The following is a 26,299-nucleotide window of genomic DNA, read 5'->3' on the forward strand; positions in this document are numbered from 1 at the left end:
CTTCAGAACAACAGCTTATCAGGGGTATCTAAGTTGCATTTCTGCAAGAAACTGGTTCAAATCTCCACCATAGTGTATCAAGTCACCATGCTGGAATCTGTGGTATGACTTCAGAACAACAGCTTATTTAATGGTAGATAATGGACCTTCAAACAGGATTCAGCTCCTGCACACAAGTGAAGAACTACACAACAATGGATGGAGGCGAATGTGCCCGACCACATATCACTATCTGAAAGTCCCAATCCGAATCTGTTAGACTTCAAATTGTGGTTGGAGCTTGAGAGAGTAGTCTGCAAGAAACAACATCCTAGCATCACCAGCCTGAAGATGGATTTGGAGCAAGCAGTGGCAATGTTTCCATTGGATGTTGCATGTGCCACCATCAGTATGTAATCTCACAGACTTCGGGTGTGCATGAAGGCTAAAGGGAGACGTTTCGAACATTGAGTGCTGGTACGTGCACGTTGTACGTGTGGTTTATGTGCTGAAAGCTGTGAATGATTTACTGATAGATTAAAGGTTTATGCGCTGTTCAAGTTGTAACAGTATTTATGGCTAGATTAGGTAAAATGCAATAAAAGAATTAATTTTGAAAGTGCCACTACAGTCAATAAATTCCTAATTTAAAAAATTTATATGAGTCAAGAATTTGCATATTATTTTAAATTAAGAATTTACTGATGGTCTGCTGTCTTACACTGTAGTGTCACCTTTAAAATTAATTCTTTTAATGCATTTGTACTGCTTTCTGCATAATACATTCTGAAGATGTTTTTGATACTTAGACAAAAAATTTTACATCTAATAAATTTATTTTCACATAAGTTGGAGTTTTTGGCATTTACAATTGTAGCGGCTTACATACTAATTTTGAAGCAGAGATCAGGGTTAGGTCCATGGATCATTTTCAGTCAAAAGCAGTAGCTCTGGACTATATATTAAAAATCAGGAGAAACAAAGCGTTGTCCAGAAGCCATACTACAGGTTCCAGCATGGTGTCTTGATACACTTTGGTGGAGGTTTGAATCCTTTCTTGCAGAAATACAACTTAGATATCCTTTGATATGTCAACCCCACCAAAACATCACTGATATGGGATGATGACTTCTCCAAATCCTGGGTACTATGACATTTTTCACAAATATTAGTAAACCAGCGAAAATTGTGAAAATGTTTGCTGGTTTACTAATATTTCCGAGTCAAACACTATAGTTTTTAAGGCAAGCATTAAATGATAGCATGTGTTGTTGATATCTTGAGACCATTAATATCATAAAATTTATGCCGGGAGATTTGTAAACAGATGAAACTAAGGCTTCCTCTCCCCACAGTGATTCAGAAGATATGATGTTAATCCTGGTTTTGCAAAGACAGTACTTGCATATTTTTCATTTGTCTTTTTTTATAATTCTTGGAATCATTAGATTAAAAAGGTGGATTTAATATGTTGTAATTCATTCTATAAAAGTGCTGAAGAACAAAGAATGAGCACAATGTACTAAAGTGTTAATAGACTGAGTTTCTTTGGGAAATAACATCCGGTTTTGTTAAGTCTTATGATTACCAATCTAAAGTTCACTTTGTCCTGAGGAAGTATTCTTTAGTTATCTTGCATGACTTGTTGCAGTCTCCCACTCATGAAAGGAGAGGTCTTCAGTGTTACACATAGTAATTAATGACTTTCAAATGTGAAGGATCACTCCTTGGTTTTTTCTATTTACTGTGCTGTTTGAGCGAATCACCTCGGAGGATTCCTTGAACAAGCTGTCAAAGTAATTCTCATCTAATAGGGCACAGAGGATGCTTTACCATATGATGTTCTATGAGGATGTGTGTTAAGAGTGCTTTTTTCTTCCCTTTTTTTTTTCAATATTGCCTATATGTTCTTTGTTTTGCATTTTGAAACTTCTCCCAGTTGGCCTACGTATCTTTCCACAAGAGCACAATCTTGTATACACTTGGATGTTTATAAAATGGAACTTTTTTTAGGGAAGCATAGAAAGTTTTGTAAGGTGTTAAATGGTTTGAAGGCTCTTCAAATGTTGACTGCCTTTAATATTTTGGCTATTTTTCTTGATGCATTGCCAATGTAAGATATGGATACAGTGCCTTTTGTAATTAATTTCTGGATTATCGTGTGGTGCTAGATGAATAAAGCAGATCTGGTTTATCCAAAATAAGATAACCAACAAGAGCAAGGAATCTAATAGATGCAAGGAAAACTTAGAGGTGGAAGCTTGTCCTTATGGTGTAGATTTTTCTGATGGAGTGAAAGGGAAGTAATCTATTAAGACTTTAGTACATTGTGCTCATTCTTTATGTTCTTCAGACACTTTTATAGAAAGAATATATTAAATCCACCTTTTTAAGGATTCTTTCATAAACAAAAAAAAAAAGTTTTTAAGCAGTTATGGTATCTCTACTTCTTTCAATACAGAAGAAATAACTCATTCAGAAAATGCCTTGTGCATAACATAGGAATGAGAGTTATTTCTTCTGTATTGAAAGAGGTAGAGATACCATAACTGCTTAAAAGCTTTTTTGTTTATGAAAGAATCCTTAAAACCATTAGATTAAAAAGGTGGATTTAATATATTCTTTCTATAAAAGTGTCTGAAGAACATAAAGAATGAGCACAATGTACTAAAGACTTCTCGCTGCATACCCCACTTCCTCTGTATCTCTTCCTCACAAAACACAATGAACCACAACCCAAAGAAATGAGATTTTACTGCAGATCACAAAAATTCTCCTGCAAAAAATAGTTAAAAAGAACAAAAAAAAAACTCATAAAATAGGAAACATCGACCCAAACGACCCACCAACATTAATTCTTGTTGAAAAAAAAAAAAAAAAAAGATTTCTACATCCACTTCACCAACATCCGATGTGATGTGCACTACCTCTACAGTCATCTAAACCAGAAGTACCATTCCTATCAGAACCACAACTGGCAACATCAACAGCCATTATCCATCTCAACTACACATTACACAGCTCTTTCTGCCAGAGCCTGCATATCCTTGAATCCCCACTGTTTGATTTGGCTGTGGCTCAAAATTTCTCTGTCAAACCAACCTGCCCTTTTTATATGCTCTCGATCTAAAGCTAGACTTCCTGCTGTCAAAATACCCCAACAGTGAGGTCATCCTTCTTAGGGACTTCAATGTTTGCAACTCACATTGGCTCCAGTTTCACTCACCAAGCAGGCAAGGATGGTAAGGTGTTTGCCATCAGCAATGACCTATATCAGATTATCAATCTTTCTACCAGAATATCTGACAACCCTCTCCAATTTGCCAACACACTTGACCTCTTCCTAACAAGCTCCCCTTCCAGGTATACTGTGGTTGTCAGTTCTCTTGATAACTTGAACCACAACCTCATACAAGTCTCTTTTGCCACAAAACAACCTTCACCCACCAGTTCAATCTCGTGTCCTTTGCCACTACAAGGGTGCCAACTGGGAGGACCTGTGTTCCTCCTTACCATGGTCCGACTACTGCTTCAGTTCTTCGAATCCAAACACCTGCTCAGACTCAATAACAGAAATCATCCTTACAGGAATGAAGGCTTTCATCCCTTATTCCACTCTGAATTCTGAGCCATCATCCAAGTCTTGATTCTGTAAAAGAAAAAAAAACTACTTACCTGAATGGCCCAAGACCAAAACTCCAGCTGCCCACTCTGCAGCTCACAATTGTTGTAAAAGAATAGTCACCAAGTCCAAGTTACACCTTGAAAGGGCCAAATGCTGCAATAGTGTCTTAAGTTATAAGATAAAGGTTCTTCAACACTCAATTTGTGTGTACATGTACCAAAACTCCAGCTGCCCACTCTGCAGCTCACAACTGTTGTAAAAGAATCGTCACCAAGTCCAAGTTACACTTTGAAAGGGCCAAATGCTGCAATAGTGTCTTAAGTTATAAGATATATATAACTTAATATATATATATACATACAGTGGTATCCCGCTAATCCGAACTAATAAAATCCTTGCTCGTTCGGATTAGCGAATTCCTCCCCAAGAGACAACAATAAGTAGCGTTTAAGCCAAAAATAATCAGATTCTAATGGTACATCAATTTAATTCTGTAAATAAATTAACTGATAGAAAAAAGCTACTGTACTGTAATGAAAAATAATACAGTACACAAGTTTATTTTAGTAAAAAATTTAATTTGTATGTACCTGTATTGTTGAGGATTCTGATTGAATAAAATTGCATTGTTCAGTACGTAATTTAATATGGGTAAAAAATATCACTTTCTTGTACACAACATACACACAAAAAGGTTCACAAAATAACAATTTTTTTTATTTCTTTGTAAAAAAGTCACTGATTTTCTTTTGCTTGTTGGAAGCTAAACTTTTTTCGAATGATTCTCGGAGCTGCATTAGCAACAAAATTTTGTGGAATGGTGTATCATTCTGCTTAGCACATTCTATATACGTTAAAACTGTCAGTTGCCTCTTCGTGTTTTACTTTTTTTTTCTTCGAGTTCTTTATCGTCATCATTGTCTTCTAATTCATTCTGTAGCATCATATTTATAATTTCAGCATCTGATTTGATTTCGAATTCACTTTCGTTTCTGCCTGTAATCCATTCCGTAGCATCTGTTTTGAAATTTCAACATATAGATTTATATTTTTAACCAAATTATGCATGTTTTGAATTTCCTCTTTTTGTGTATATTTGTGATTCATGCCGACAATACAGTACCTACTGTACAGTATAAAAAAAGCAAACGTGTACACACAAATCAAAATAGGCCTCCAGTATAACCGTACAATTGACAGTATGAAAAAAAAAAAATACTGTACCGTAATAATAATAAAATAAATAGTTAAAATAATTATTAAATAAAAATAGTAGTACACAAAATAATAATACGTAATAAGTACAACTTTTTTTTTCTTTCAAACTACAGTTCGGATTACTGGAGGGTTTGGATTAGCAAGATACCACTCTGTATATATGTAAAAATAGTCATAATTTAAAATTATGAATATTTTTACAAATTGTTTATGTTAGTACATTATTAGTTTTGGTTTCATAATACATATTGTCTGCACTTGCGATGTGCCCGTTATTAATGTTATTTTCACAAAATGAAATGTGAAAGAATTAAAAAAATTTATGTACTTATTGGATATTTGGATAGTTGTGTTACTTTCAGAAATTTTGTGGTTTTCAATTATTAAGTGCTGTGTTTTGAAAGACATCCTTGTAATGCTAATGGAGACAACACGTCAGCCATTATACCTAACTTCTTGCTTGCCACTTTCATGGAGTGCACATGCTTGCCAAGGAGTTTGATGGGTGATTGACAGCTGACAGAGAGAGCGTTCGGTATTGAAGGAAAAACAAGGGAGAGCTAATGGAAGTTTAAGAACGCAGACGGAGTAATTTTGTTCTTACGAAGTTTATTCAGTTGTATGTGACAGTCGGAGGAATATTAATAGAAGATTCTGAAAAAGGAATCGTAAAACTGAACCTTTAAAGTGGAGGAGTTAAGACTGTCAAATAAGTATTGGCAAATAAAAGAAAATATTGCAATTGACGTTCTAAAGGAATGTTCGAGGACATGCTGATTGGAAAGTTTGTCTTAAGGACGCCGGAATTAGTGCAACTTAGTAGAGAAAACCTTTTTCGCTGGTAAGCAAAATTGAACTGCAGAAGGTAAGAGACTTATACTTTGGTGAATTCAGAATATTTATACTTCAGAGACAGGAGGAATAATGTGTGCTACATAAGGGCGATAAGAAAGGATCCTATGGATCCTTTCTTATGGAAAAGAAGAAAATTTTATATCTTCGGAAAAAGGCCTTAACAAAGTAACTGACTATGAATATTTTGTTATTGTGTAAACAAGGTGTTTAGTCTGGTAGACGTGATTAAGTATATGTTAAACAAACCAGTAATAGAATGAGTTAGAGAATGGGTGATCTCTAAAATGTAGACTTATTTTAGAAGGTCTTGGATCCAGTATTTTGTAGTTATATAATTTTATTTAAGGTGTATATATTGTTTTAGTTTTATTAAATATGTGTGTGTATATATATATATATATTTGGTCTTGAGTCAGTGATTTTCCGGATTCTAGAAGAAACAGTTAAGTCATTGCACCAATCAGAATTGAGCCCTTGTGTAATAATAAACACTCTGAATATAAAGTATCTTAATAGAGATAATCTCATAACAAATGGTTGATAATTATCAAAATAAATAATCTCTTAAAACATATATATATATATATATATACACACCCTCTGTCCAAAAAGAAACCAAACTTTTCAGAAAGAGAAGAAACTAGTAACACCACCTGTTGTATCTTTTTGTTGTCAAAAGCAGCTACCTTCATGAGTGTTGTGTCAACTGTTTATGACATTTGTTTCATTAGAAGCCGAGTTATAGTGCCAAGAGTGACAGTGTGTTTGACGAACGGTCAGAAAATGAGTTTCAAACAGAGCTGTGATTGACTTTTGTGTTAAACTTGGTAAAAGTTTTACCGAAATGCTTCAAAAAGCATATGGTGATGAATGCTTATCGTGTACTCAAGTGGTCGTGAGATGTTTGAGGACGACACAAAGCCAGGCCATCCAAAAACAACTGAGTGAAGTTAACATCCAAAACGTACCTGATTTCATCAAAGAAAACCCGAAATCGTCCTTGAGACTGATTGATGATGAACTGGGGATTCCAAAATCAACTGTGCACAACATTTTGACCAAGAGTTTGGGCCTTTGTAAATTGAATTCGTGATTTGTTTCCCACAAGTTGACTGACGACCAAAATTTATCAGTATCTGGAAAGCCTGAGTTGACATGTAGATGTTAACTCATTTGAGATCAACACATCAGAAAAGCAGGTTTTCTTTTATAGCAATTGCTGTTCTGCAAGCAAATAAAGCTTGTAGCAAGTAAGAGTCCCAATCAGACATCTTTGCATTAGTTAACTAGAATGTGTTTAAAGTCCTTTTTAATGTTATTTATACATTCCATTACTTTGAAGATGGTAAGGTGTGGTAAAAAGCTTAACTGTGAAAATTGTAGTTAAATACATTTTTAAAGCTCATAATTTCAAGGTACTCCTAAACACTATCTGGTAAAGGAGCAAATTTACAAATTATTAAGCTATTAAATATGATGAAAAAATGTTTGACTCCACCTTATCTTCAAATTAATGGAATCTTTGAAATGCTTTTCTTCAGTTGTTTGGTTCTAAGTTGAAATGCAGTTTAGAGCATTAGCTGTTTAGATGACAAGTTGTAAAATCATTTGGAATTCATATTTACAACTATTAAAAATGAAAGTAATATATACAAAATCTTATATATTGCAAAAAAAACTCAATGTATCACCATCAAATTCCTGCATGAACAATTTGCTATCAACAATTTTCCTCCAGACAATGTTATCTGTAAACATTCCAATATTATCAGATCTTATATTTCTGTCTTCTAAGGCACTTTTTACTGTATCAATCCATCTAGATCTTGTTCTTCCTGTGGGACTCTTTTGCTGTCATGGCAAAGAACACTTGTTTTGCTAATGTTCCCATTCTGTTTAAGTGACCATAGAACAGTTAAGATTAGCTCTGCTAATACATTCCTGAATGCTAACAATGTCACGTTCTTTCCTAATAGCCTAGTTTTTAATATAATACTACCATCAATGCCATCTGTTCACTCCACTAATCTTTCTCAGGACTCATATGTGGTTTCCAGTCTTTGATTAAGATTTTATTTCTAACCCAACTCTCAGATCCATAAGTTAAAATTGGTTTGAATTCTGTTTTGTATAAAGCCAGTTTAGTGTTTTGGCTAATATCTCTCATTCCATATAAATTTATTCACTTGACTTCTTATCATACCAGCTTTACTAATTCTGCTGTCTATTTCCAAGTTTAATTTGCCATCTTCACTAAAAATTGTGCATAAATAGCTGAAATATTTTACTTGTTCTCTAAGTTCTCCATCCAGGATACAGTTCTTGTTTTCAATGTTTCTGCCTATTTTCATTGTCCTCGTCTTTTATAAACATCTTTTCATACTCAGTTTATTACAGCAGTTATTCAATTTGGTCAATGAATGCTGTAGACTTGTCCTGGATTTATTTAGGAGTGTAAAGACCTGGGACCAACATCTCCAATCTTGATATCAGGTTTCATACTTATTCTATCCATATAGATGACGAATAACAGGTGGAGATATTGTACACCATTGTTGCACAAATGATTGAACATCAAACCATCTTCCTGTACCTCCAATTCTAACCACTGATTTAAAACTGAAATAGAAACTATGTATTGTTTGATATAATGTCCCACTTACACCATATAACTGGTTTTGAACAGCTTTCCTATTGACATCTTGTCACATGCCTTTTCCAAATCTACAAAACTTAAATTGTTATATTCCCATGATTTCTCAACTATCTGCGTTCAAGTGAAAGTCTGATCCTGACAACCTCTATTGGGCCTGAACTCAGCTTGTTCTTCTCCTCCACAATTTTTCTTAGCTGTTTCTCAAGAATATTTCCATAAATCTTACCAAGAACATTCAGTAGAGAAATTCCTCTATAATTTTCACATTCAGTTTTATTCCTTTATATATGGGTACTATGACTACTCTAATCATCTGGAATTTGAGCCTCTGACTAGGCCTTTGGAATTATGCAGTGTAGCCACTGTAAAACTTTTATGCCTCCATATTTTAGGATTTCTGGTTGAATAATCATCTACTTCAGCTGCCTTTCCACATTTCAGGTTTGGGACAGCTTTTTGTACTTCAAATACAGATATATATATATTCCAGATGATATTCTTGAGTGTTTTCTACCACCATTCTGCTTGTCACTGCTTGTTTATTTAACAATCTTTCAAAGTAATTACTCCATACATATCCAAGAATATCTTTTTGCTCAGTTTCATGTCTCCTTTATTAATTCTTTTTACAGTACTGATTTCTAGCATTTCTGAGCATTTTCAATAGCCTCCAGAATATTTTACCACCCTCCTGATATTTAATTTTGATGTTCTTACCAAAATCTTCCCATGACTTGTTTATGCAATGTTTTGCTTCTCTGTATTCCCTGAGTCCATCATTGAGTTTTGATTATTTTTCTATCCTTGCACCACATGCCTCTCTGGCTAAATGAAAGTTTGGGTTCTTGTTTTCAAACTCTGTTTTTCTTGGCCTTTATTAAACTGTATTTTAAATAAAAATATATTAATGTGCCTTTATTTAAAAAAACAACTAGGATGCTGTTTAGTCAACAGCTTATATTTTTTTATTATATTAAGAAATCAAGATTATGCAATGGAGTAAGAGTATAGCAAAATATGAAACAGTTATTCTGATGCCATTCTAATTCAAAACATAGCAGTTTCTTATAAATCTGGTATTTAACAATGTTAGTCAAGATTATATGGACTTGATTTTTGATTGCTTCAGTCATGGCTTGCTATATGTAGCTACATATGGGAAGGAAAATTAAAACATTCCTTTTCTTCATTTCAGATGCTGTTTCCTTGCGATAAACATGGTCTATTTAATAATATTGTTACATATAATTTTCCTTGCTAGATTGAAGCCTGTCAGGTGCTTTATTTCAGTAATTTCACCACCAATTAAAAAAAATGCTTACTCTGTGATAAGAGTAACCTTATAATTTTTTCTAAAAATAGATGAATCTATCATTCTTTATTTAAAAAACAATCAATGAGCAATACCAATCCGATTTTAATAAAAATGGAATATTCGCACGGTACAAAATCTGAGACATTTATTATGAATATATATACAGAAATGGAAAACCATGCATGTTTTTTTTTTATATAAGAGAGCTCATCTTTAACTCAAAATCTATCAACTAGCTGTAGTATGTATTGTTGCTCTGCTTCCCTGGTAACCGAATCCTTAGCATCGCCAAGATTACCTGCATACTCTGCACATAGAAGAAAAAAATTATTTCTATAAGTTGAAAATACACAAAATTTAAAACAATATGTCACAAGATTCCATTTTACAGTACAGTAGTATCTTGCTAATCCGAACTAATAAAAACCATGCTCGTTCGGATTAGCGAATTTCCCCCCAAGAGATAACAATAACTAGCGTTTAAGACAAAAATAATCAGATTCTAATAGTACATCAATTTAATTTTGTAAATACATGAAGTAACTGATAGAAAAAAAAAAAGCTACTGTACTGTAATGTAAAACTTAAAAAATAATACAGTACACAAGTTTATTTTAGTAAAAAATTTAGTTTGTATGTACTAAAGTATGCAATTACTTTAACAATAGTTATGTATTAAAGTAATTGCATACTTTAATACATAACTTAATTTGCGTAAAAATATATCACTTTCTTGTATATAACACAAAAAAAGTTCTTTTGTTTCTTGAAAGCTAAACTTTTTTTGAACTTCTCGGAGCTGCATTAGCAATAAAATTTTGTGGAATGGCGTATCATTCTGCTTAGCCCATTCTATGCGCATATTAAAACTGTCAACTGCCTCTTCATGTTTTACTTTTTTTTTCTCGAGTTCTTCATCATCATCTTCTAATTCATTCTGCAGCGCCATATTTATAATTTCAGCATCTGATTTGATTTCGAATTCACTTTTGGTTCTACCTGTAATGCATTCCGTTGTTAAGTCGGAGGACTTAACATGGTTATCACTCTCTTGAGAAAAATAATGATTCATCAGAAATTAAGAAGCACTGTATAGAATTCGTAATTTAGTTTTTTATATCTTATTTAGTATTGTGAAATTTCATTGTGTTATTTTTATATAGTTACTTAGTCTGAATTGATATGTAAATAGCTGACCATTTGCTGGGTAAGAATTAATAATCTAAATGTGAAATGGCCGACTTCTGAGACACATGGTGAATGTATTAGCACTATATCTGTTATGTAGCACAGTGCTTCCCCCCTTCCACTGTAACGCTACGAGAGTTACGAAAAGATTCCGCGAGTGGCGCTAAGTGCCGTGTGACGTAGTGAAAGCATGACGTACACATCGATGATGAAAGAGAGAAACTGCGCGGTGTTTAAAAGCAGATGTAACGCTGTGAACCAGGCTTTTAGACGTTTTCCTGCTGCTGTATTCCTGTGCCACGGAAGTCCAGCTGGTGTGGAGCCTCCACGTGGGTTTCCTTTGTTCGTGGAAGTTACAACCGAATGACCAAGAGAACTTACCAGTCGGGAATGAAAGCCCAGCAGATCCTAATAGTGGAAAACTACAGAATAATTCCAGTTGAAGTATAGAGGGAAATCGTATAGAAAATCCTGAGGAAGTGTGAAGAAAAGTGATCATATAAGGTAGTTGTCTGACGAAAGAATCGAAGTGGCCAAAGTAGAATATCCAGCAAATTGGTAAGGTGAAAACTTTGTCTACTAACTAATGAATTGACTGAGAAGATTTAACGTGTGTGTTAGAGACATTTCTTTGAACTGTTGCTGATAGATTTAGAAGGAAATATAATAGTGTCTCATAAGTGTATCTTGAAAGAGAGGAATTACGAATGTTCTTATTTAAATCTGAGATATATGTAAAATTTGAATAGGATTGTTAAAGAGATTTATGAATGGAATTTGATAAGTATTAAGAGTAAAATTTACGTGATTAGAGTAGAGAATTGAAACTAAGTGATTAAACGTTAGTAATTTTGTTTCTAAAATAGAAATTCATGAAAAGGGATAATCACTGAATGTAAGAGTGTTAAGGCTGTATATATAATTTAGTTGAATGATTAACTAAGTGCTTCTAAGTGTAATATATGAATTTTAACCATAATTAAAATGTTTTGTTTTAATGTGAATATTGTCTTGCCTGTACTTCATTCTACTGCACTTGCTCACAAAATATAATGAACCACAAAAGCTTGGAAAACTGTATAATATAAGGTCATGACTGAAAATTGTAAATTTATAGCTGAGAAGAGTGAACGCTGACTATGTTTTATCTCCTTGGTCCTACATTTTAGTATATCCTAGGATTCAGGGTGGCGCAGCTTATACAAATAAGTTTTCTCTGAATTTGAAGAGGGAGATAGAACCAGTGCTGAGACAAAGAAATAGGCATCTGCCATTTGCATTTCTTTGTCTCACAGAACAACAGCTTCACTCTTATCAGGGATTCGGCCAGTAGTGTTATTGATAAGGAAGGATTGACCTGGAAATAACTCTTACTTCTATGTGGGATAGAAGTAAGAGTTATAATATATATATAGTTGTGATAGAGATAAGAAAGGGCACATTAAGCATAAGGAACGACACAACACCGTTTCTGTTTGTGAAATTTCACCATTTTGATTTATATTTTTAACCAAATTATGCACGTTTTGAATTTTCTCTTTTTGTGTATCACCGTAGTTATACTGTACTGCAATAATAATAGTACGTAATAAATAAAACTTTTCTTTCAAATCTGCAGTTCGGATTAGCGAGATACCACTATATTAAATATTTCCTATTAACTGTAAATAATGTGTTAATAGATTTTGCTGTTCTTCTCCAACTCATACTTAAAAAAAAAAAAACCTACAGTAATCTTACAGAAATAAAAATCATAAATGTTAATGCATAATTCACATTTGTTCTTCAGAGCAAAGCTTATGGGCTATTTAACTTTTATCCCATCCATAATATTGAAATATGCAAAAAGGTTTGTCATCATCAAATTCCTGCCGTGTACCCTCAAGAGGTGTACAGGATATGATAGTACTACGTGAAATATTTACATCATTACTAACTTCCTTCCAAATCAGTCTGTTACTTGTCACGACTCCAACATTATCAGATCTTATATTTCTATCATCTATAAGGCGCTTTGTACCGTATCAATTCACCTATATCTTGGTCTTCCTCTGGGTCGTTTTGCTGCCAACCTGGCAGAGAACACTTGTTTTGCTAATCTTTCCTCGCCCATTCTGTTTAAGTGATCATACCACCCGAGATTAGCTCTGCTAACGCATTCCTGGATACCGACAATGTCGAGTTCTTTCTTAATATCCTCGTTTTTAATATGATATTGCCATTGCTGCCATCTGTTCACGCCTCTAATCTTTCTCAGGACTCTCATATCTGCGGTCACTGGTCTTTGGTCAAGTGTTTTATTTCTGACCCAGCTCTCAGATCCATAAGTTAAAACTTGTTTGAACACTGTCTTGTATACAGCTAATTTAGTGTTCAGACTCCATATGAATTTATTCAATTGACTTCCTACCATGCCAGCTTTGTTGATTCTGTTGTCTATTTCCATATTTAATTTACCATCTTCAGTAAATATTATGCCTAAGTAGCTGAAATGTTTTACTTGTTTCACAGGTTCTCCGTTCACAATGCAGTTGACATTTTCAACGATTCTACATATTTTCATTGTCTTTTTATTGCTGACCTTCATACCGTACCTATTACAACAGTTATTCAATTTAGTCAGGGAATCTTGCAAACTTGTAGCAGATTTATTTAGAAGTATAACATCGTCTGCATAAAGCAAAGAGCTGACATTAACATCTCCAATTCTGATATGTTTAATACCACTTTCCTTCATAATGTGATCCATATAGATAATGAATAACAAAGGGGATAATGTGCATCCTTGTCTCACACCAGATTTAACATTAAACCATCATCCTGTACTTCTTTCAATTCACAACTCAAATAAAGACTAAGAATTGCTTGATATAATGCCCCATTTACACCATATAACTGTAGTGTATTGAATAGCTTCTCTCTTGGCACCCTTGTCATATGCCTTTTCCAGATCGACAAACCTTAAATGCAGATCTTGTTTCAGATGTGCCAATGGGGATAGGTATTATTTACAGACAAGTCCTGATTTGCTCTACAAAGTGATACCAAGTATACTCTAATCTGGAGAGAACCAGGGACACATTATCATCCCTCTAATTACCCATGAAAGGGACATGATGGAGATAGCATAATGGTTTGGGGGACACACTGATCTGTATGTGCTTCTTTCACATCTCATATCATACTGTTTTGGAGATTTTTTTTTGTTGTTCCTTAATTTATGGAAACCAGTGAATATTAAAATGGAGGATACAATGGGTCTATAGCCAAATATAGAAAATCACTTTAGAAAAGTTTCAAAATTTGCTAGAGCTTATCTGAATATAACATGTATCTAATACAGGATGCTTATTTTATTATTTTTTTACGATTTAATATTTCTGCATTGCAATACATGTTTATTTTTTGCATATGTGTTCGGCATGACAAAATCTATTATGAAAGATTGGGAGAATCTGACATAGATCAATTTCAGTTTGTTTAAAGAGGTGCAGAATGGTCTACTTAAGTATGTCGAGGATTATCTGTATTTCTTTTTCACAAGAATTATAGCCACTGGCTAAAAGTATGGTGCAGTTCCATAATTGAGTTCAGTGACAAAAGTTGTAGTACCAGAACAATAGCCACTCCTTTGTTAGGACATCTTTTTTTTGGGTACAATTCACACACTTCATTCTTTCCTAGTTAAATACAACTTTTAGCAGGAGTTGCCTTGATATTGCACTACTTCAAGCCATAAACACTCAAGAGCCCATGTGGTTGCTTTTACCAACAGCTGTTTCAAACTGTTGGTGCTCATCAGAGATTCTAAGAGGACAAAAACCATCCACTATAGCAATTTCATGTTGGAGTGCACAGAGAAGGCAAAATATTTTTGGCCTTATCTGTGCCTTTCATCTTTACACTGTTTAAAGGTACATACCAGAAATTTATGACTGATATTTTTGTTACCAGTGAAAATCATCTCTAAAGCAATGTCAAGTTCCTTCCTAACATCTTAATTTTTCTTAGAACTCTTTGATGAAATGTTTTATTTCTAACTCGCTGCTCCCCCCCCCCTCCTTCCATCACCAAATATTTGGCTATGAAAGACTTTTCATTTAACAGGTTTATGCCTTCTCTGTGCTCTTCCTTCCGCAGTTAGAAAGATACTGTTGTTTTGTATGGATTATATTTTATTGAAGTTTTGCATGTCCACAGAACGGGCAGGAACATGAATTATATCTTCAATTTTATCTTCAATAGAGAGCCTGCAGAACAAGTATTGGGCACAGTTTTTAGTGAAGACAGTAAATTAAATGTGAAAATAAAGAAAGGTGATATAGTGGGAAACCAGTTTGAATAAATTTATATGGAATAAGAAAAAAAATAGCCAAACACTAAACTAGCAGTACACAAGGCAGTTCAAACCAATTTTAATTTATGGTTGTGAGAGTTGGGTTAGAAATAAAACATTTGATCAAAGATTAGGGAAGGCAGATGTAAGAGTTCTAAGAAAAATTAAGATGTTAGGAAGGAACTTGACATTGTTAGCATTCAAGAATATGTGAGTAGAACTAATGTAATCTACTATGGAAGAGAAAAGGTTAGCAAAACATGTCTAATACCAAGATGGCAGGAAAAAATACTTAGAAAAAGACCATGTAACATTTACATGGTCTTTTTCTAAGTATTTTTGTGATGAATGATGTAAATCCTAGAAGGAAAGATTAGTAAGAACCAACTTAATTGTGTAATATTGTCCTATACACCCCTTAAAGGTACATACCAGAAATTTATAATGGGGATATTTTTGTTGCCAGTGAAAATCATCTCTAAAGCAATGCCAAGCGCTCCCCCTTCCATGCTTATTATGTTTTATATCTGGTAGCTTTAAACAAAATCTTTGGATCTCTTTGTAATTCAAGTATGGTCATGATTATCAGAAGCTTCAGGGTTAATAAGACCAAATTGGAAATGATTCTGATACAGACATTTATAGGGACTAAGGGAATAGTTTTATAGCAAAAAACCCATAGTATTAATGCTATGGGTCGTTTGGCTGAGACTTTTCTGAAGCTAGTTATTGTAGGATCACTATAATGATGTTTTCATTCTGAAAGTTCACTTAAGTATACACCTACAGTTTTTTGCATCGCATAAATTAAAAAGAAAGTAAATATTTTAAAGATAATTTTTTTAAACAATCATGATGAAATAATACTTGATGCACATGATACTATACGACTGAGTTTGTTGATATAATATTCCTCCAAATTTAGTTTATATGTCAGGACTATATTGTCCTATCTCACATGTCAGTCTTCTAGTGCAGTGGTTCCCAAACTGTGGGCAGCGGCCCCCTTGGGGGCCGTAGGTTTTGTTGAGGGGGGGCCGTGAAATAATGAAAACAAATTTAAAATGTTTTAAGACTAAGTAGATATTTTTTTATTTTAAAAGAAACATATTTAACTTTTATTATTTATTATTTCTTTTTTGTTATTTTTTATATTTTAATGGAAAAATTCACATATTCGTATTGCTTATTCATATGTTTCATTTCAAAGCAGTGGTTAATTGTATTTACTTCGAATGCTCTCCAGGAAAGCTCCAAATCTTTCTGTCCCTTTCATCACACGTTCATAATCAGGGACTGTTGATATTGACTTTATATACATATCAAAACTCGTTTTATATTATCACTGTCATCCGAGCTAGTTTTCTGTTACCAATAAAAGTTTTGCATATACTTCACACACAAAAAAAGCTTAAACAAGTTCATGTGGGAAGATAGTAACTCGCTTGCAGTGGTAAAAACATGCCCTTCCTAACAGCCACTATACTGCAGAGACAATAAAAACAAGTACTTTTATTATGTCAGTGAATAAGGTATGAGGAGTCTGTGTAATATATTTCTCAACAAATAGTGCAATTAGAGACAAATGGGATAAAAACATACTAATTAATGAATCACATGTCCCATCATACAGAAACTATGCTGTATAGACTGAAACAAAACCATATGTTGCATGGGCAAACACAGTATCTAACTAAAAACTATTGTTATTAATTAGATGTGTGTAAGTTCGATTCCCCAAGGCAGCAATAAAATTCAACCGAATGTGTTAAAACTAAGTAATATATATATATATATATATATAATGAATGTTATGGCAGTTTCACATATGGAATTCGGTTGAAGAGAGTTAGCATTTCAGCTCAATTGTCAGCTATGCTTTTATCTTTCGGTTGCGCGATCTTTTGTTAATACCGCACCAATCATATGCACGTTTTAGTAACCTGCCTTTGCTGTCTGTTTCGCGTTAGGCTTAATTACCGTAAAGGGAGAAAAATGTTTCTGGTCTGGGGGATTCCCTTATTCAGGTAATATTCACTAATATCAGTCTGTGGTGTGCCAGTATCGGTAAGTGGTGATATTATTTGATCTATTCTATGTTAAAAAATTTAACCCTGAGATGGATAAGTGGCTGATAAAAAATAAAAAAAAAAATCCCGCGCACAATCAGAAATAGACTCAAAAAAGCGGTAAGAGGCAAAAAATGTAATATATGCATTTGATTTTTGCAATATTCGCTGTGTATGTTTTGTATTGAATATAAATAAAATAAATATTATAATAATATATCTCTCTATTACGATTTTTTTTTCGAGGGGAGCTGTGAAATATTTTAATTTTTGCAAAGGGGGCCCTGACATCCAGAAGTTTGGGAAGCACTGTTCTAGTGCACCTCTAACTGCATTGATCTTGCTCGGATTCTGTGTCATTTTCCCCTTCCCATTCTGTTTAAGTGACTATACCACCTTAGATCAGCTCAGCTCGTACATTCTTGACTACTAACAATGTCAAGTTTCCAATATCTTCACGTTTAACACAATTCTACTATTGATAACACCTGTTTCCCTCTTAATTTTTCTCAAAGCTCGTGTATCTATGGTCTCTAGTCTTTGAACTGTTTTCTCACCTAACTCTCAGATCTTTAAGTTAATCGTTTGAACACTGCTTCATATAGTGCTAATTTAGTATTTACGATAACTGTTCTCTTATTCTGTATAAATTCATTCAATTTTCTCCTTTACTTACTTTGCTTATTCAGTTATCTACGTCCATATTTAAACAAAACAAATGTAACATACAGTAATACTGACTGATATTCTGTGTATATGTATGGTGGTTTTTTTTTATCAGTGCATAAGAAAAGGTAAAGGAAGTGATTTTAAAAGTAAGCATATGTATGCTACCTACTACAGAGAGAGAAAGAAGACAAAACTTAAGTAAAAAAAAAAAAGTGAATATGTGAAATACTCACCTCTCATAATATTACGAATTGTTTTAATGGAGCCTCCTCGTAAATTTAAAATTTTAAGAACTCTTTGCTTAATCTGCAGGAAACAAAGATATGAATAAATTTCAAAGGATGCAATAATTAATAGTAATACAACTATCTTTTTTTTTATTATTATTATTATTATTACTGTGAACTCCCCAAAACCATATATCATAATTTATAGTCTCACAGAGATGTACTGACTAGTCAAATGATTAAACATGAGTCAAATGTCACATGATGTGCGAAAGATGACAATCTATTAAACAGATCTGAATTTTAAAATTGTTTCGTTATTTTAAATTCATGAGATTAAAATAACAAAAAAAAAAAAAAAATACACAGCGTGATCAAAGTTTTCCAGTTTAAGTCCTTGTGGAGTGTCCACCCAGTGATTTAAATGCTGCAGAACTTTGCAGGAATACATCGTGCATCATGTTGAAGCAATATCTGAGAAAGAAGGGGGGGGGGGGGAAATAGTAGTTTCAAAATTCACCACGAGCACTGTATGATGTATCAAATGCAGATGTAGAATTCTTCTATATGTGTAAGGAGAAAAGTGACATAAGCATAAATAATTCATGGTCTTATTAATAAATGCTCAAGTTTTTTTGTGCTTTGAAGATGCTGGTTTTAATTTCATTAAAATATAAGCAGCTTAATAAATGATTACATTTATTTTTTTCTTGTGACATTGTGCATTAATAAAATTAAATAATAAAAATGAAGCATGTAAATCCATCTAATAAAAAGGCACTTACAGATGCAGATCCAGAGCTGCAAATGTCCATCATGACATAATCAATAAGTTGCAATGTAAAAAGTCCTCCTTCCAACCTCCTCAGGTAAAATTCATCCTCTAATGACACATTCACTTCTTCTTCATTATACCTTAAATCCTATTTAAAAGAAAAGAAGTATGAAGACAAAGTTAATATTTCAACTGAAATTCAGAAAGACATCCAGTACAAAGTGACAAAGGCATGGAATGAATCTGCTGTTTTCTAATAATTCATTAAAATATATACTAATAACGAAGCTTCTAGTTGTTGTGTTTTTGACTTACTTTGAACTATTAGAACTAATTTAATTTTAGATATGTTGCAACATATAAAACAAATCCTGAAAAGATATAATCTAGTACATACATTCTTCCCTATCAACAAAATCTCCTCTTGGTTACCACATATACATGTATGGAGTAATTCCTTTGAAACATCACTAAATGAACCAAGATGAAAATTATTGAAGAGAAATACAGTCAGAACACATGTTACTACTTGAGGTAGGAAAAGCTATCAATTCAGCCAGAGAGGCATGTGGTGAGGTTGTTTGCAAGGATAGAAAAATCAGAACTCCATGGTGGACACAGGAAGTTAAAAAGGCAGTGGAGGAAAAGAAAGCATATAGGAAGTTCCTGGCGAATAAGTCAGCTTGTGCTCTTAGAGAATACAGAGACAAATGTAAGAAAGCTAAACACTATACAAAACTAACTAAACAAAAGTCATGGGAAGACTTTGGTAAGAACATAGAATATAAATATCAAGAAGGTGGCAAGATATTCTGGAGGTTGTGAAGAAGCTCAGAAATGGAGGAAAGAGTGCTGTAAAAGGAATTAGAGATGATAAAGGTGACATGAAAATTTGGATAAAAAGATATCCTTGAAATATGGAGTAATTACTTTGAAAAATTGCTAAATAAATGAAACAAGCAGTCAGGAATACATATCCATACTTGCAGTAGAAAAAGCCATCAAAAGCCTGAAATGTGAAAAGGCAGTAGTAGATGATATTCGACCAGAAATGCTCGAGTATAGAGGTATAAGTCTTACAGTGGCTGCACTGCATGGTTCAGAAGGCCTGGACAGAGGGAACGAATTCCAGATGGAGTAGAGCTCTCATAGTACCCATATACAAAAAAGGAAATAAAACTGAATGTAAGAATTATAGAAGTATTTCTCTACTGGGTGTTCCTGGAAAGATTTACGCAAGTATACTTGAGAAACAGTTGAGAAGGATTGTGGAAGAAAAGCTTGGTGAAGAACAAATTGGATTCAGGCCAAATAAAGGCTGTCAGGATCAGATCTTCACTTTAAGACAAATAGTTGAGAAATCATGAGAATATAACAAGGATCTCTAAGGTTTATAGATCTGGAAAAGATCTACAAACCTTAGAAAGCTGTTCAAAACACTAGTTATAATGTAAATGAAGCATTATACCCAACAATACTTGGTCCATAATTTGAGTTGCAAGTCAGCAGTTATAACTGAAGGAGGTACAGGAAGGTGATTTGATGTTAAATATCAGATGTGAGACAATGATATACAATAACTCCACTGTTACTCATTTATATGGATCCCATTATGAGGAAAAGTGGTATTAAACCTGATATCAAAATTGGAGATGTTAATCTTAGCTCTTTACTTTATGCAGATGATTTAATTCTTCTAAATAAATCTATTACAAATCTACAAGATTCCCTGAATAACTATTGTAATAAATTTGGTAGGAAAATCTGCAATAGGACAATAACAATAGAAATAGGCAGAAAGATGTTAATACCAACTGCATCCTCAATGGAGAATGAACAAGTAAAACATTTCAGCTATTTAGGCCCAATTTTTAGTGAAGATGAGAAATTAAATATGAAACTGTATCAACTTTCTAAGTCTTCTTATCCATTATTAATGGTTCAAATTCTCCATATTCTTGTGAGTACAAAATAAACCAATTAGTATCTTGCTGAACATCTATTTTAGGTTACTAGGACTGGCTGGTTACTTCATAATACATACACTTGAGCACTTTCTAAAGATGAAATTAGTGATAATTGATGAAACAGGCATCTGTAATGACCAACATGACCCAAATATTTGTAATAAGAAAGGTAAAAGCTATTGATGACATTAAACATATCAAAGAATCAACATTACACAAATAAAACTATTAAACTGATCCCCTCATTTTGATTTCATTACAAATCAACTGGAATTCTCACTCATCATGGATGAGCAGATGAGTGTTTTTTTAAACCTTGGAAAGAGATAACAGAATAAATAAAGTTAGTATTGTGTGTGTGTGGGGGGGGGGGGGGGCTTGAATAAATTAGCCAAAAGAACAAACTATCAGCACATAACAATGTTGAAACTGAGAGATGGACTTGAAATAAAACAGCTGATGAGAGATTAGAGATGATACTGAAGTATGAGAAAAATTGGAAGATTGAAGTGATGCCATCAATGACAGAATCATATTAAAAACGAAGATATCAGAAAGGAACTTCAGTTTTTTTTTTTTAGCATTTAATATGTGAGCAGAGCTAATCTCAGGTGTTATAGTCACTTAACCACTCTAGTGACTGTGATGAATTTTTCTGCTGCAAAGTTTAAGATGTCTGGTATCTTTCATTCACCATGACTGGCTAGAGAGGTAAGGTTAGCAAAACAGGTTGAATATTGATGTTGGAAAATGACCCAGGTGAAGATCCAAGTGGATTGATGTGGGTGCCTTAGAACACACATAAGATCTGACAAATAATAAATTCATCTGAAAGTAATTTGTTGATAGGAAGATGGTAATAATGCACACTTTAGTATGTAGTACTATCTCGTACAATTCTAGGATATATATTCATGCTGAGAGTGTCAACATTGCCAATGTTTTTCTTATATCACTTAAATGAGAATGACTTAAAAGTGTTAATACACTCAGAGCTGTGAACATTTACAAACAACTAACATGTTTATATTGTTTTGGTTTAATCTGACTAGGGTTGTTGACAGCTGGCATCAATTATTCCATTTTTCTGGTCACTACATAAAATCATTAAGAAATTGTTGAAATATATAACTAATCACATGAAATGTTAAAATATGAATATACACATGCTCCACTGCTTACCTTTTAGTTTAAACCATGCCTCCTTTCAAACAATGTTCTAAAAGTGAACTATTGAATGGAAAGTAAAATAGTTTGCTATGGTTTGGGGAATAAATAAGCAGGCATAAGTACATGTTTTAAAGTACTCTAATTCTTAGAAAGAGCAATTTAAAAATTCAACAACAAAAACAGATTTAAAATAGCTGACTGTTCTGTTATGGAATATCCAATCAAAAGAGACTGCTTCAATAGCTAATAAATTTAGATACACTGAACTGATTATAATTAAATAGAAAAGACCTTTTTTTTTTATTGCTAAAAAAGAGGCAGTAAATGGCCATTTACTTTCAGTTAAATTGCTTTTTTTTTCTTTGGATGGCTTCTTGATTTTGATTATAATATTCCTTAAACTTCTGTCAATACAAGAGTTCAAAACAAAGATAATAACAACTACCATATGGATTGTACAAACTAATAAATTAAATTAAACTCTTTCCGAGTTTATATTCAAAATTTATTATTTCAAAGAAAATAAATACTAAATAATCAAAAAAGGTGATAATGGATTTTACTTCATCCCACATATATCAAAGTTTAAAATATTACATGCAGAATTGCCAAGTCATTTTATTTATATGCCATGAAACTCTTAAGAGCAAAGTTCTCTAATTAGGAGTTGACAAATCCATTTAAAATGATTAGAAGGCAAAATTAAGTTATTATGAAGCCAAATCCAAGCTGGATACAGGTAAAGATAGTTATTTAAAACAACTTTCAATACTCTTCAGGGTATTTGTTTCCAAAAGCTAATTACAGATACTATAGCAAACCTTTTTCTATAATGAATTGTTAATTTGGTTCCTATAGGTTTATTATCGAGTCTACTGTGTAGACTGAATATAGTAAAAATTCGTGAAACAAAATAATTTAAAAAAACTAGTCAAAAATAAAAAAAGTTTCTATTTGATATCTTTTTGTGGATTAATATCAGATAACATATTCCTAGAATGTTATATGCCCACAGAAGCCTCCACAACAAAATAACATTTTTACCATAATTGACTATCTTGAATAGTTTACAATATTTTCAAAAAGCACAGCATATACGTCTGTTCCACACCATAAAGATGCATTACGAGTCTCAATAAGACTTGAACACTATGCCTGAAGGGAATATCATACTTAGAAGTCCGTTATAACAACTATTAGACTATTACTATTCCTAAATCCAAGAGACTTGTTTAAATAAGCTACTGAATATTATCAAACTCACTGTGTTGCCTAAAGTTAACACAATGACAGGCAATACTAAACAAAAGAAAGCTGTATAATATTTATAACTGTAAAAATGTGTCCAAACATGTAATACATACTGATTTCTCCTTTTCTATTTGATTATCTATAACATGCACTTTATCCAAGTACTTGAAATGTAATTCCATAAGACGATCCACCTGAAAAGATAAATTTTTAATCTGTACAATAACGAATCAACAAATCTTATGCCATATTATATGTGGCTAGGAATAACAATTTATCTCTAATAGCAAAAACCCAAGTCTACTAATCTGTTAAACTATCAGCGAAAAATTAAATTACCGTGTGGATATGATCATGTGCTATAATCAGCAAAAAGCCATAATGATTTTAATTTATGCACATTCCCACAATTACTCACTTTATAAAGGACATACTACAGGGATATATCATACGAATTTTCGTAACCATGCAAACATTCTTAATTGCTTTGGTAGTTCTTGGAATAGACAAAAATGAAAGGAGAACTTAGCTTTTATGACCACATGCACTGGATTACAGGCCAGTTTATAATTTCTTGTCCTTGGGAATCACCCCCCACTCTACCTACCTCTCCAGAGTCAAGACCCTCCTCCCTTACTTTTTCTAAACCCTATGATGACTGTAAAATCAGTTAAAAATGAAGCCTTCTGTAGGAAACACGTCTACTAAAAGAAAGTGTCTCTCTATATTCACAAAAAAGTCAAAATAATTCAGGAGTTAGAAAGTAGTGCAAAAAATGCTGAAGTGTGTAAATAATTTTCATTGTCCTCTTCAACAGTATCAAAATTGTGGAAGAATAAAGATGTTTACATATTGGCACTGAAAAACAACATAACCCAAACAAAAAATTCTAGAAGTGTGAGCTTAAAGTCCATGCATGGTTCACTACACAAGAATTTGTTGGATTCCCAATAGATCGTCCAATCTTGAAGGTTCAAGCAGAAAAATTTGCTGAACAATTTGGACAAAAATTTTGTATATAACAATGGTTGGTGGAATTGATTTAAAAACCACATTGTTTATGCAAAAATTAGTGAAGAATCTATCTACAGATCTAATAATGCAAATGGACTGACCATATTTGAGAAGAAATCGGGAGAGATTTCAATGAAAAAGACATCCGCAATGCCAATGAAACAGGACTTTTTTTATTCATCATTTCAAATTCCTGATCATACTACATGAAAAAGTTATTACACCATTACCAACTTATGATCAACAATTTTCCTCCAAATTAATTAATTGTCTGTCAAGATTTCAATATTATCAGATCTTATATATTTCTGTCTTTTAAGGCTCTTTTTTACTGTATCAATCCCTCTAAATCTTGGTCTTCCTGTGGCACTTCGCCATCATGGCAAAGAACACTAATCTCTCCTCTTCCATTCTGTTTTAATGACCATACCACCTGAGATTAGCTATACTAAAACATTCCGGAATGCTAACAATGGCAAGTCTATTATCATTTTAGATATAATACTGCTCATACTCTCAGATCCATAAGTTAAAATTGGTTTGAACATTGTCTTGTATACAGCTAATTTATTGTTTTGACTAATTTCTTTCTTATTCCAAACAAATTTATCCAGCTGACTTCCTAACTTTACTACTTCTGCTGTCTATTTCTATATTTCACTACATTGATGTCAATATGGATAAAATACAGCACTCCTCATACACTTCGTATACATCATCTATTAGAATATATTATTATCAATGACATGTCAATTTTAATATGAACTTCGTATCAATGGTAACCTTGACGTGTATACACATTATGGCCAGTTGGGTAATTAATTTATCATCTTCACTAAAAATTGTGCCTAAATAGCTGAAATATTTTACTTGTTCTACAGGTTCACTATTCAGGATATACAGCTGAGATTTTCAATGTTTCTGCCTATTTTCATTGTAATTTTATTGCTGATTTTTATACCAAATTTATTACATCAGTTATTCAATTTAGTCAGGGAATCTTGCAGACTTGTATTGAATTTATTCAGAATTATAACATCACAACCTCTATTTATCAAATCCAGCTTGTTCTTCACCAATTTTGATATCAGATTTAATACCACTTTCTTTCATAATTTGATCCATATAGTTAAAGAATAACAGCGGAGATAATGTGCACCCTTGTCGACCACCCTGATTTTACTACAAACCATCTTTCTGTACCTCTTTCAAGTATAACTGCTGACTTGCAGCTGAAAAAGAGACTATGTATTGCTTGATATAATGTCCCATTCACACCACATGACTAGTGTTTTGAAGAGCTTTCCTCTTGGCAACTTGTCATATGCCTTTTCCATATCAACAAAACAAATACAAATACTTGTTATATTCCCAAGATTTCTCAACTATGAAAGTTGTCTTAAAGTGAAAATCTGATCTGACAACCTCTATTTATCAAATCCAGCTTGTTCTTCACCAAATTCCCCTTCCACAATTTTTCTTTTCTAGCCATTTCTCAAGAATATTCGCATAAATCTTACCAGGAACATTGAGTAAGGAAATACCTCTGTAATTCTTGCATTCAGTTTTATTTCCCTTTTTATCGATGGGTACTATGAGAGCTCTGCTCCAATCATCTAGAATTCGCCCCTCTGACTACACCTTCTGAATTGTGTAATGAAGCCACTGTAAAACTTTTATACCTATATATATTTGAGCATTTCTGGTCGAATTTCATATACCCCAGCAGCCTATTTGCACATTTCAGGTTTTTGATGACTTCACTTCAAGTGTGGATATGTATTCCTATCAGCTTTCCTGTTGGGAATTTTCTGCCATCACATTGACACTGCTTGTTTCATTTAGCAACTTTTCAAAGTAATTACTCCAGACATCTAGAATATCTTTATCTTCAAAGCCGAATGTAGAAACAATGAAAGTTTCGTAAAAATAAGCTGACCAGAGAGCTTACAGGAATACACTCACTAGCATTCATGAATTGCCTC

General features: G+C 33.1%; 1 protein-coding gene across 1 annotated transcript in view; it reads right to left on the minus strand.

Annotated features, from left to right (window-relative positions):
- Positions 1-9,730: 9,730 nt before the first annotated feature.
- LOC150092354 (beta-catenin-like protein 1) overlaps positions 9,731-26,299 on the minus strand; it is a 162,824-nt gene continuing 146,255 nt past the window's right edge. The window contains exons 14-17 of the mRNA XM_090414879.1: positions 23,414-23,494; positions 18,923-19,060; positions 18,144-18,216; positions 9,731-9,955 (exon numbers count right to left, since the gene is read on the minus strand). Coding sequence (XP_090271005.1) covers positions 9,867-9,955; positions 18,144-18,216; positions 18,923-19,060; positions 23,414-23,494 — 381 coding nt within the window. The 3' untranslated portion in view covers positions 9,731-9,866. The remainder of the gene's footprint in view (positions 9,956-18,143; positions 18,217-18,922; positions 19,061-23,413; positions 23,495-26,299) is intronic.

Source organism: Typopeltis vanoorti, chromosome 26 (assembly GCF_054136105.1).
Source record: "Typopeltis vanoorti isolate ZY-2024b chromosome 26, IOZ_Tvanoo_1.0, whole genome shotgun sequence".
In the NCBI taxonomy this organism is placed as follows: Eukaryota; Metazoa; Arthropoda; class Arachnida; order Uropygi; family Thelyphonidae; genus Typopeltis; species Typopeltis vanoorti.